Consider the following 12,959-nt stretch of genomic DNA (forward strand, 5'->3'; position numbering starts at 1 on the left):
TCAATTGAATAACACAAGCACTTTATCTTCTTCTTCACTGAGGACAGAAAAAGAACAGGCACTGACACATGATGACTATTTTTAGTGTTTCGGATCCTTTAATGTCTATCAGAGCAGGTGACAGGTGTCCACTTTCCCAGGGACTTGAAGGTCACGTGTTATGTTATAATATTGCTGTTTTACTTACAGTATAAAGATATAGCAAAGATTAGTAAATAATACACTGACTAAAATAGTCAAGATGGTAAACCCAATGCAGATAGCGTTGCTGACAGTGTTATAAGCTGCGAGTATGTGAGTATGCTCTGTAGGTCCACACGCAGTGTTGTATAAAAGGCTGAAAACCACCCAAACCTCAGTCTCATTTCACTCAGACATGAAGGTCATCGGTGTCCTGCTGCTTTCAGCCGTGCTCTTGTTCCAGGGGGACGCAAGTAAGAACTAATACTTATAGTACATGTTAGCCTGTCAAAAGAAGAAAATATAAAGGATATTTAAGTTACCTAAACCTGTGATTCTTAAGGTACATGTGCCACCGGAGGTACTTGGTTGGGCTTCTTCAGGTTTTACTCGGGGTCATCTGCAATTTTAGACTTGATTTATTTTATTTGCATATAATTTCATTCATGTTTTATCAATGCATTTAAATTAGGTGTTTTTTCAGGTTTACACTCGATTTACACCCAGCTGACGGTCTGATTTAATCTCCTTTTAGACCCACTTCAGTCAAGTTGGAGAACTAGAACTATTTATAATTTCAAACACAATATGTAATTGTCAACTCTAAAAATAAATAAAGGTTTAGGACGACGGCGAGAATAATGAATAGCCTTTTAACAGCAAGATAAAGAGCAACAGATTTCCAAGTACTAAGTATACTATAGTCTATTTCAAAATAGAAAATGAAATAAAAATACAATTAGATAGATTAGTTCTGTAATAGAATTTACACTTACATTTAACCTTAAGTAAATACTGATGTAATAATAACAATAAAACAAATCAATGCATTTTTTCAGATTCCAGTGATTTCATACATTGTTGTTGTAATATAAAGGAAAGATCGGTTACACTGGTATGGTAGTCCAAAAGTGATTCTGTATTTGACAAGTCCCCACAGTTTTTACACATAAATATGATTAAATATGTGTTGTAGTTGCACCTTAAGCAGTGCTTTGTCTCCGCAGACTCCCTGGACTCCTGCGAGGGCCGCTGTGGATACGGCACAGACAGTGACTTCAGCTGCCAGTGCAACACTGCATGTGAGCGCTACGGGGACTGCTGCTCGGACTACGCTCAGGTCTGCAAGTGTAAGGAAACAAACACACGTCATGCCCGCCTCATTTAGGCCACGTTTTGCTCCTAATTCTACTTTTTTATTTTTGATTTGATCGTTCCAGCCTCCGCCTCCTGTAAGGGCAGATGTGATGAAAGTTACAACTCTCAGGACGAGTGTCATTGTAACTCCAAGTGCAGCCAATACAACAACTGCTGCGGAGACTACCAGGCCGTGTGTAAGGAAAAGCACACACAGCAGAAATAAAACACGGCTCACGTGCCAAACACACGTGTGTGCTGAAACCATGATGCACCTGACTGATTCTCACGGACTGCCCCTGTGCTGTGGACACCTGCCGTTTCAGAAAGGGGAAGCAAAACTCTCCAACAAGCCGCACGGTGCTATAAAGTGTTTGAAAACAATTTGCTGGGACAAGTATAAAGGAATCGCTGGTGGTTGGGCTTTACTTTACAGCACAGTAATGACAGGGAGGTCTGCTGGAAATACAGCTCTGTTTCCATCAGTGGTAATTTTGACAACATATTTTAATTTAGTTTTAGTTTTAGTCTTTTGACTAAAATGTAATGTCATTTTAGTCGAGATTTAGTCGAAAAAATCTTTTCAATTTTAGTCTGGTTTTAGTCGACTAAAATTTCATGTCAATTTAGTCGACTAAATTTAAGACTAATTTAGTGGACTTTGCATTGATAATATTCATTATAATCACATTTAATCTTGTTCCTCTGCTTCATGGAGCTGCTCCACATGAACAAAGCTCAGAGCTGATCCTTTGGCAGAGAAGTTACATGATCTGAGGCTCTTTCAGACGGACAATAGAAGTTTGGATGATTTTAGTCTCTCCTTTTCATTTATTTAGTCTTATTTTAGTCGACTAAAATATCTGGACATTTTAGTCATAGTTTTAGTCTCATGAAAAACTTTTAATTTAGTTTTAGTCCAATTCAAAAATATCACTTTGACTAAAATCGACGAAATTAACACTGGTTTCCATGTTATTGCAAAGAAAATATAAGACACAACTGTATTCGACGCAACAGTGTGAAAGGTGGAGAGGACAGAGGAGAGATATTTAGCAAATTGTCTGATCCTGTAAGTCAATTCACAACAGCAACAAGAGCCTAAATAGTGCCCAATAATTCAGTATGGGTTTTCATTGATGCCAGTGCTGTAAATATGGCGTCAGACCTATCATGATCATGTTTGCATTCAAAAGATTATGACACACATTAAAATTGTAATTGGATTGTGAAATGTAGTTCAGAATGTTCTGAGATGAGAATAATAATTAGATAATGATGCTGAGTCAGATGTGTAAACCTGTTCGAACATTTATAGGCAAAAATGCACCCAAAAAAAAAAAAGATTGTTGCCTTTTTAATTGAAATTGTACTTGAAAACCATTTTTGATTTCTGGGTAGACCATTACAAGGGATACAAAAGGACTGCATTCTTACTTCTGACCACTTGATGGCATTGTAGAGTGGCATTTTTCTTTTTCTAATTTGCACAATGTAGGAAAAAAATGGTTGAAAAAAAAAACAAATGATAAAAAAAAGACACATTTGTTTGTTACTTGGCCATTCAGGGTGTTGTGCCTGTTTCTTCACCGTAACACCGACTAACCCACGGTTCCTGAGTCTTTAAAGTGTGTCTGTCGTCTCAGGTGGAGCAGGGGGCGACGTGATTTCAGACGCTGAGATCAAGTCCGTCTCTGAAGCTCTTTTCGCTCTGGACTCGAACAAGGCCACGGGATCTCAGCTGATCATTGACCCCCAGACCCTCATCTCAAACTCCCAGACCGGCTCCCAGAACGACCAGGCCAACAAACCGTGAGCAAAAAGGCGCCCTCTGCTGGCAACTTCAAAGCATTTTGAAAGGATGCAATATGAATGTGAAAGGGGAACGCTTTAGTGGAGAGAATTTTAGTGTTGAAATTATGAGGTAAATGTAGCATAGTCAAATACACCAAAGCATGATTAAACCAGGACTTACCCGAGGCTAAATAACTTTGTTCCCTGTGTGTTTTTGATGGTGTGTTTGAATGGACAAATTCAAACCAGTGTACCTAATATTGTGGCCTGTTAATCCAAATTCTATTTTTTTTTGCATCATCCAGTTTGTTCCGTTACCTGGATGAGTCGTCACTCTTCTCCAAACCCACCTACGCCGCCCTGCTGGCCGTCCTGGATAACTACCAGCGGTTCACGGGGCAGACTGAGGACTTCTCCGGGCAGCAGCTGGAGGAACAGGACAACTTCGTGAGAGAGACCATGTCCAACACCGAAGTGGGCAGAGAGCTGTTCACCTTTCTCTACAGCAAAGGTAAAAAGATGTATTACTGAGCAGCTATACGTAGTGCCAGAAGAGGGCGCAATTCCTCTTTTTTTGTACATATATCAACTGAAAATGTCTTGCTTTGGTCAGGAGTGTACTCCTCTGAGGAAGAGTTCATCCAGGACCTGAAGAACATGTGGTTCGGGCTTTACTCTCGTAGCAATGGCCAAATGGACTCCAGCGGCTTCGAGCACATCTTTGCAGGTTTGGAGGCGCACAGAGGACATGGACACATGGATTCAAGTTTATTCTTTTGTTACTTGTGACTCTGAAATGTCTGTCTCAGGTGAAGTGAAAGGAGGGAAAGTGTCTGGTTTCCACAACTGGATCCAGTTCTATCTCCTGGAGAAAAGTGGAAAGCTCAACTACTACAGCCACAGCTTCAATGGGCCTGTATGTGCAGTTACGAACCAGAGTGCTCCGTTTGTTTTGACTGAGCCCAAACGTGAATAGAGACAAAACAAAAAAGTCTGAATGAACAAATAATGGTTTTCGTTGGTCCGTGCAGCCTTTTGGAGAGAGTTGAAGCCTGTCTCACTTTCTCAGATTTTAGCAGCATTAAACTGAAACACAACCTTTATTATGTAAAAATGTACAAAATTGCCGGTGTATAGAAGAACTTTATGAAAAGAGACAGGTTTAAAAGTTTGCACTGTAAACTAGAAATAAGTGAAAATGTTCTTGCCTTTAATTTGAGTAACTCATTTCAACTAACCTGTTCATGGGGCAAGTTTTTTAGGCTAAAATTGGACAGGTTTGGACAGGCAGTTACTTATTGATTTATTTAACCTTAATATTTCTAGTTTATGTTGTGCAGTGTGAGTAGGTTTTCTTGAAGGCAGCATGCGGTCAGGCACAAAATGTATTACACAGGATACATTTTGGGAATATTTTTTAAAGATTAAAAATGTTAGAAATTACAAGACCAGAATAGTCCAGGTGCTGCTTTAATGTACATAGACTGTAAAAGCATCCTTAAGTTTCCATACAAACCTATGAATGAAAGTCGATTCTATTCAATAATAAAATATGTTTTTATGTAGATTTGAGTATTTCTTTGTTTTCAGATGAAAGCCTTCAATTGAATCACTAATTAACTGTTCCTGCATCCCCCCCTCCCCTGCTCAGTGGACCTCTTACCCGGACGTGTTGGGGATGCAGTTCAAATGGGACGGTTACTATAAGCAGGTGGGCTCCGCTGTGATCGGCTGCAGCCCCGAGTTTGACTTCGCCCTCTACAGCCTGTGCTACATCACCCGCCCCGGCAAACGGTCAGTCTTTCACCGCTGGTGCTTTAAGGTCAAAGTGCTTCACAGGAAAAGAAGCATGTAGTGTATGGAGTTACACCAGGGCAAATGAAAGTCTAAAAAGGCGCCGCTACCAAAGCTTGACCTGATTCCGCTTGTTTTGCAGTTGCTACTTGAGTCTGGGGGGAAAGACGCTCATCATGCAGACCTACACCTGGGACAAGTCCACGTACGGAGACGGCAAGAAGTACATCGGCTCTGCTTTCCCCGCGACGCCCTGAACAGCCACGCACTCAGAAACCTGTGAAAGAGTGATTAAAAGTTAGTTTTAAAAAACCTGTTGTGGTAAATACTTTTGACAGTAACAAACATGTAGTTTTAGTCGGTCACTTTACAGATTAAAAATAAAAAAAGGTCTCTTTTCCTTCTCCTCAAAGCTCAGATGAGATATTGCAGCTCACGGTTCGCCCAGGTGGAAAATACTGGTCTAGACTGTCCATAAGGAAAGGCGTCAACCACTCACTATTACCACTTTAAGAAAGTATTGAACACATCGGGCGCATGAGAATGTGACGTCTCCTGGGACCTGATCAAACTTTGTTGTTTAATGGAGCAACAAAATGGAGGTTTGTCGAGAGCATAAGCTTCTGCACCAGCACAGGCCGGCAGTGGATTAAACACAAGTGCCTTTGTCTCATAAGTCTACCCCCCAAAACTAAAAACAACAAGGCAGTTTTTTGGGGGATAAATGCTGCAACAAAAAGACATAAACAGGTCTTTTTCTGCTTGACCTGCTCCGAACAGTAGCCACCAGCCAAATCTGGTTTTATCATCCGCGTTCGGGACGGGGGCAGCTGGGAGGGGGGCAGAGCAGGAGAGAGAGAGAGAGAGGAGGGGGGTCCCTCATCTATCGTGACTAACAGGATAAACGCTGGTCTGGTGACTGAACAGGGGCCTGGTTAAAGAAAGTGTTACAGAGACGAGCTGCCACTGATCCTATTGTGTGATGGGCGCGTATTCATGCAGCCGCAGGAGCACGAGAGGAGACCAGAGGCTGACCAGAGAGGGCGGGTGACCAGAGACCAGAGACCAGAGGCTGACCAGAGACACCAAACATTCAACTTTAGTCATGACATTACTTTATGTGGACGAAAAACATCTTACCGGACGTACAAGTCAAATTAAACAACAGACAAACAATAAATGAGCTCAAATAAAAGTGAAACAAATCAAAAGTACATTATTATACATTTGGCATTTCTTTGAACATTTTGGAATTATTTCTGAAAAGTTGAAAACGTGTTCTAAGTAATAGTAAAAGCACATATTCTGTCACCCTTTAAGAGGAAATTAGAAAAGTAAATATTCTCCCTTCAACACTGGCCCCTTTAAAAGCCCCAAACTGAATCAAATTAAAGCACAGTGGGCCAAATAAAAGAAAAAAAGATTCAATTGTGTCTTTTGTGGCTCACACAACTTCATAATCAAATTATAGCTGGCCACCCGCCAGCGCGCCCCCAAACACGCTCACACTGGGACTGTCCCACCACCTGACTTTTGTTTTCTAATTATATTACCCTCTCTCTTCAGCGTGCAGAGCTAATGGCGGCGCTAGCCCAGCTGCACATGCAGAAACAAAGCTGCTTATGGAGCAGACAATGGGCCCATAAAGAGAAGCCTGAAGGCGGTCAGCGCTCACCGGGGGGCGCCGCGCTCTGACACGGCTCTCATGTGAGGGTTAGGGTGCAGGGTGATTGTGGACCGCACAAAATACACAAACGTTCAACATGACATGGACTCAGAATGTGTGGATTTACTTAGAGTAGGTCTGTTTGCAACTTTGTAATTCTTTCTTAAAGTGCATGTGACACATTAGACACATTTTAGCTAAAGCATATTAACACAATTATATTTAAGATTTTGCTAAAGATTGATTCTTTAGTTTGACAATTTTTATGATGTTTATAGTTCCACTTCCTTATTGGACACAGACAGGAAGTGACACAGATAGAGGCAAATAATTTTAAACCGTTGCCGTGCCGACCATTTCATGTCAATGGGAAATGAGTCAAAATGCTCTGGAACTTTACCTGTATCTATGTCACTTCCTGTCAGCAGCTTAAAAGTTCAAATAAAAACAACTTTTCTGTCCAACATTTCCTCATTAAAACTGCTGCTTCACTGAAATAAAAATGATCATTATTTACTTACAACAGATGTTATTCATCGAAATAAGTCATATTTTCAAAATTATTAAGACCAAATCACGACTTTTTGATTCACTCAGTTTATATTCTTATTTCATTTTATTACTCCATGGGCTGGTAACTTTGCTTCTTAGAAAATAAATCACATTAAAACCAGTAAATACTATGAAACACGTCCAAAAATATAGAGCCACTTGATCATCGTCTTTCACCACCACAACACAATGTCAAGTGGAGCATAGCCTTAGCTTTGTTAAATTATTACTGGCTTACCTTTGTTTTTGCTTGTTTGTAAAAAAATAAATAAAAAAATAATAATAATAATCTATAGCCAGCATATATACGGAATCTGAACATTTTTGATACACTTTTCAAAACTCTGCTCAAAACAAGATTCTGAACGCAACTGCTTTTAAGCCATATTCATTCTTTGTGTGTGTGTGTGTGTGTGTGTGTGTGTGTGTGTGTGTGTGTGTGTGTGTGTGTGTGTGCGCGTGTGTGTGTGTGTGTGTGTATGTGTGTGTGTGTGTGTGTGGTGTGGAGGTGGTGGGGGGTCACAGACGAGAGGAGAGGTCCTCAGTCCGGTCTGTGAGGCCTGGGCCGGATCAGGACCTGTGGAGTGGCTTTAGTGTCGGCGCCTCTAAAGCTGACGTGTGACCATGAAACTCACTGCAACAATCATTCTGCATTCGCCTCAATACTCGCACAAACGCAAACAACGGCAGCGCCCTCTTTCATCGGTGATACCCGGCGACCAGATGTGAAGGGGGGGTGGGGGGGGGGACCTCAAGCAACACCACTTTGGGCATGGCAAAACAAATGTCACAGGGACAATGCTGCAACTTAAACAAGTGGCCCCACAGATCAATGAGGTTCATCTGTATGAGTCTGTGGGGGAAAACGATGCCTTCACGTTCTTGACAATGATGGCAGATCTCAAGATGGAGGACTTGAGTCAGCTCCTCTTCATGGGGATGTCGCTGCTTCCATTCAGATTTCACCGATGCAGCCCATTGGAGTTCTATGAGCGATGTTATTCTGTCAAGTATGTCACTACATTGTTCATACAGCATGTTTAGCGTCGCACATTAGTGCAGTTGATGCTCTTTGCTGACACAGATAGACTTCTCTCTGAGGACTGTGACAGATGGACAAGTTTCCCCTCAGTCCAACAGAAGCACGGGGAATTCACCAAGGATCGTGCCACATTTGGACTCAACTCCGACCTTCACACTCGCCATTATTACACGTATGCGGTAAAAAAACAAGCGTGAGACTTTCGGAGTGGAGAAGATTCAGAGGAGAATACATGGAAACATCTGAGCCGCGCAGTGCAAAACGGGCCATCTGTAGCGCGGTCGGCCTGATCTGGGAACAGGAAGAGGCCGGGTCGGATCACAACACGGAGACACAGTGGCTGAGAGGGTAGAGCCTTTGCCTCGCAGTAAGAACGTCTCAGGTTTGATCAACAGACTGAGCAGGCCTTTCTGTGTGGAGTTTGTATGTTCTCCTCTTGTCTCTGGGGTTCTGCTCTCCAGTCGAACTATGCACAAGAACCATACTTCTCATCAGGAGCACGGCAGCTCAGATTTGTCATATAGGCTAAATAACAGCTAAATTTTTTTAGCATTTCTAGTTTCAGGTGCAGAGCATTTTAAACCTGGTTTATTAGCGTTCACATCAGTGTCCCGTGTCTCGACCCCTTCACTTTGGGACCCCAGCATTCTGTGCACATAAACATTTGTTAATGGCACCTCAGGCCACCCTGCTATAGGGGCCATTTTTGAGTTGCTCCCTTCAGGGAAAAGGCATTGCTCTCTCAAATGTTTTGCTGATCGAACTGTTTCTTTCCACAAGCTGCAATGTCTTTAAACAAAGCACTTGAATTTTTTGCATGGACTATTTTTGTACAGTATTTTACCCTGAAGTTTCTTAATTGGCGTTTGTTTGTTTGTTTTTATGTCTTTTCAGTGTTTTTTATTTTATTTTATTTTACTGCAAATGGCTACTAAACTGAACTAAACATAAGCATATACCTATAATTATATTCTACTTTCATTGTTGAGTACATTGGCTGCACAGTAAAGCCATTTCATTCCCTGGTTGCTCATGCCCAGGGGAGGCAGGAGCTCTGTTTGCCCCACAGGGTGCAGGTGTGGGGTACAGACAGGACAGACCCACAGGGAGGGGCAGAAAGAGGCCTGACACAGAGCTGGAAAGGATCACCAACAGGACAGTGAGGGGGGAAGAGCTTCTAAAATCTGATACAATTTCAGGGCTGGAGTTTGGGGGAAAGATTGTCTGTTTAGACGTAAATCATGTGATCAACAAGTGACACATTTTGCTTTGAGGCCTGTGTAGTTTTGTGGTGTCGGTTGAGCGTGTGCTTTAAGATGAAGAGCTTGAAAAGAATGTCCATACACTGTGAGCTTGCAGAAGATAAAGGCCACATATGGAGCCTGCCCGGGCCTCCCCTAAATCCAAATAAACTCATCTCTGGCCGCGTGCGTGGACGGGTGTCTCTGGGGCCGGGGCGCCAACACCTGCTCGTGCCCAGCTCCGGCCTGTCACATTGGGTTAGACTCAGAGCGCGTCTCCGCTGAGCCGCCCGCGCTCAACAAAAGCCCCCCGTGACCCCCTCCCTGCACCCCCCCCCCCACACACGCGCACCTCGAGCCACGGGCCGGCCACGCGCGAGCCCCACCGTCCCGGGCGTCCTGTCGCTGTGTGTGTGTGTGTGTGTGTGGGGGAGGAGTCCCGGAGCGAGGGGTTTATAAGCCCTTTAAGCCCCGTTCGAAGACACACGCACTGGCGCATCTCCGAGAGGGTCATCCCCGACGCACCGCGCGGCTCACGGACGGAAAGTGGAGCGTCTTCAACTTCAACTAAACCACGTTACAGATCGAGGTATGGACCATTGTTGTATTAACATGTCCTGAACTAAACTGAACACGTGCATGGGCCATCCATAGAAGAAGATAAAACATGCACCGTGTTCTTAGATTAGTGGAATATATTGGAGGTCTGGACCGAACCCAAACGATGCCAGTTTAAAACATATTTGCAGAGAGAGCAGTAACTTAATCTTTGTCAATGTAGGAAAAAGTCAGGCTTTATGACCTACTTCTAGGCCGAGTTAACACTTGAACAGGATTCACAAACTAGGCCAATCACAGTATTGTCCAAAACGGTTGTTGCTCTGTTGCCTAAAGTTTGATGTCGGCCTATTCTTTAAGCCAACTTTATAACTATTATCCCACTACATTCATCAAATGTCAAGCGTTTTTACTCGATAAAAAACAACTGTCACCCCGATTTTGAGGTTCGAAAATCATTACGCACATGACCTTTCGTGCGTAATGGCGGCAACATGTAGCCCAACTTCATTCTCAATTGATTTTTTCTTTTTTCTTTTTTCAATTTAATCCAAGTTTCCGACCACTGCGCGTTGATCTGGGGAGGCGATCTTTGGTTTAATCCCGAAGCCGGCGGTTCATCCACAAATCCCACGGTGGCCCAGATTGCGAGGCGGCCAGAGGCTTTAGTCTATCTCGCGGGGGCATTACTTGTTCAGGAGCGCACCACGGATTAAAGGCAACGCAAGCAAAATAAAATATTGTGACAACAGTGGGGTGTGTGTGCACTATCGGAGGTTAGTTATGTGCATTTACGGGATTTGTGCGCTGTCTTCAAGCACGTTTCAAACAAAATTGCTTGTGGCGCACCTGTCGCTGTCCAGTGCTGAAAAGCTACTCAAGACTGTGTTTGAAAATTGGATTAGCTTCAGTGGCCTACTGAGCTGAACTTAGGCTCTTTCAAACACAACTTCTCAATCAGTGCAAATCAATTAAGGCCTTTGCGACTTTAAACAAATTACTTTGAACTGTAAAGATTCCGTTTCAGATTTGATTGTCTTGACAGGACACTCTCGGTCACTCAGGTCACAAAATCCATTTGAAAGCTGTCGCCCTTTGAAAACAATTGCTTCTCTTATTAGTTTAGCCAAGAACTGACATTTGGGCACTAACTTTGTATAGAGCTTTTATTTTTCCTGTATATAATTGCTAAACAATAAGGGGAAGAGGATACAGCCTTGAGGAATCCCTTTAAAAGTCAATCTAAAAGCTCTAGCCTTAAATTGTCCTCATTAAAGTCCAGGTCCTCTGAATGTTTTAGGCTGATGGAGGGAACGACAGGAAAGCACCCCCTCACTGATATGAAACGTTGAACCTAGAAATAAAATAGGTTTTTGAGGACTTTGCCTTGTTTTTTAACTAACTATAGTAACTACTGTATTTTAGCCGATTAATGCAACTTTACTATTTTTGTATTTGCAGATCATGATGATAAAGCCGTATGCCCGACCAGGAGCTGAGGAGGAAGAAGTTTCCAGCTCAGCGCAGTGGATGGACCAAGAAATGAGTTCTCCAGATCTCGACCCAACAGCGCCCCAGGACTACACTCCTACACCGCTATCCCAACAAATGCTCGAGGGCTGCAGCGAAGATGACGAGGAAGACGGCGACGAAGACGAGGGGAACGAGGACGGATCCAAGCGGCGCGGCCCCAAGAAGAAGCGCGTGCCAAAAGTGCGTCAGGAGCGATTCCGCGCGAGGAGGGTCAAAGCCAACGCCAGAGAGCGGACCAGGATGCACGGCTTGAACGACGCCCTGGAAAACCTGCGGAGCATCATGCCGTGCCACTCCAAAACGCAGAAACTGTCCAAGATCGAAACGCTGCGACTGGCGCGCAATTACATCTGCGCCCTGTCGGAGGCGCTAGAGGGAGGAGTGTCCATGCAGAGCAGGACGTTCATGGAGACGCTGTGTAAGGGGCTTTCACAACCAACCAGTAACTTGGTGTCGGGGTGTCTCCAACTGGAGGCCAAGCCGGAGGAAAGGCAAATTTCGCCAGTGGCCTACGGAACACCAGGTCTCCCCAGTCCCCCGTATGGCACTTTTGACTCCGCCCACCTGCTCCACCTGAGGTCTATGAAGGCAAATTTGTACGACAGCCATTCGACAGGTGTGGGCACGCCCCCCTACGATGGCCCGCCCACCCCTCCCCTAAGCATATCCAACAACATGCTTCCCAAACAAGACACCTCCCCCACGTACCTACACCAGCAACATTACTCGCCGTCCGAGCAAAACCAAGGCATGTACCAGACTTCTTACGATGCCAACCTCGAGGGGCAGTACGAGTCTTACCACGTGGTTCCCCGACACATGAGCGCCATCTACAGGGACTGAGAGGCTGATGCAGGAGGAACACTGTCTCTGTTGAACTGACAATAACAGCGTTGAGTGTCTTGGACTGAGCGAAAGATCGATTGTCTGAAGTTGGCAAAAAGAACTACCGTAACTGACCAAATGTGTGCTGTAGAAAGTGGATATAAGTATTCAAGTATGAATTTAAAGTAAAAACCAAATAGTGATGAAGGCGAAAAGTGGATTTTTTCAGTTTTACTCAATTGCTTTGGCTCCGTTATTGAATGCAGTCAACAAATCGAAGAAGACTAAACAATAGGTTAATCCAACAGCAACGGTCTGTAGTGCTGACCAAGGCATGAGCTCATGATCTAGTGAGGGGCGTCTGGGCGGTCACCCATGCTCCTTGCTCAATTTGCATTAAAGGATGGGTTGAATCCAGATGACTGTCAATCCGCCAAAGACATTGAGTAAAACTAAAACTACTTTGGGAAACACTTCTCAACAGCACTTCTGTAGCATCTGATGTTTTTAACTCTCACTTATTTAACTTATTGTCTAATTTAAATAAGAAATGATCTTCTGGTTCATTTTGGCAGCTATGTTTGTCTTTGTCTGTGGTCTTTAGGATTTTTGTTCATATCTTTGTTGTAAGATTTCT

General features: G+C 43.6%; 2 protein-coding genes across 2 annotated transcripts; both read left to right on the forward strand.

Moving 5' to 3' along the window:
- Nucleotides 1–375: 375 nt before the first annotated feature.
- endou (endonuclease, polyU-specific) lies at nucleotides 376–5,177 on the forward strand. The gene is made up of 9 exons (XM_079579422.1): nucleotides 376–434; nucleotides 1,188–1,310; nucleotides 1,401–1,514; nucleotides 2,964–3,129; nucleotides 3,417–3,622; nucleotides 3,725–3,838; nucleotides 3,921–4,027; nucleotides 4,763–4,905; nucleotides 5,048–5,177. Exons 1-9 carry the CDS (start codon nucleotides 377–379, stop codon nucleotides 5,160–5,162), a joined length of 1,146 nt encoding a protein of 381 aa, XP_079435548.1. The 5' UTR covers nucleotide 376; the 3' UTR covers nucleotides 5,163–5,177.
- A 4,723-nt stretch (nucleotides 5,178–9,900) lies between these two features.
- Nucleotides 9,901–12,465, forward strand: LOC306979294 (neurogenic differentiation factor 4-like). Its single transcript, XM_079578174.1, has 2 exons — nucleotides 9,901–9,995; nucleotides 11,426–12,465. The coding sequence occupies exon 2, from the start codon at nucleotides 11,429–11,431 to the stop codon at nucleotides 12,338–12,340; it is 912 nt and encodes a 303-aa protein (XP_079434300.1). The 5' UTR covers nucleotides 9,901–9,995; nucleotides 11,426–11,428; the 3' UTR covers nucleotides 12,341–12,465.
- The last annotated feature ends 494 nt before the right edge of the window (nucleotides 12,466–12,959 follow it).

The sequence above is a fragment of the Gobius niger genome (genome assembly GCF_951799975.1).
Source record: "Gobius niger genome assembly, chromosome: 20".
Taxonomy (NCBI): Eukaryota; Metazoa; Chordata; class Actinopteri; order Gobiiformes; family Gobiidae; genus Gobius; species Gobius niger.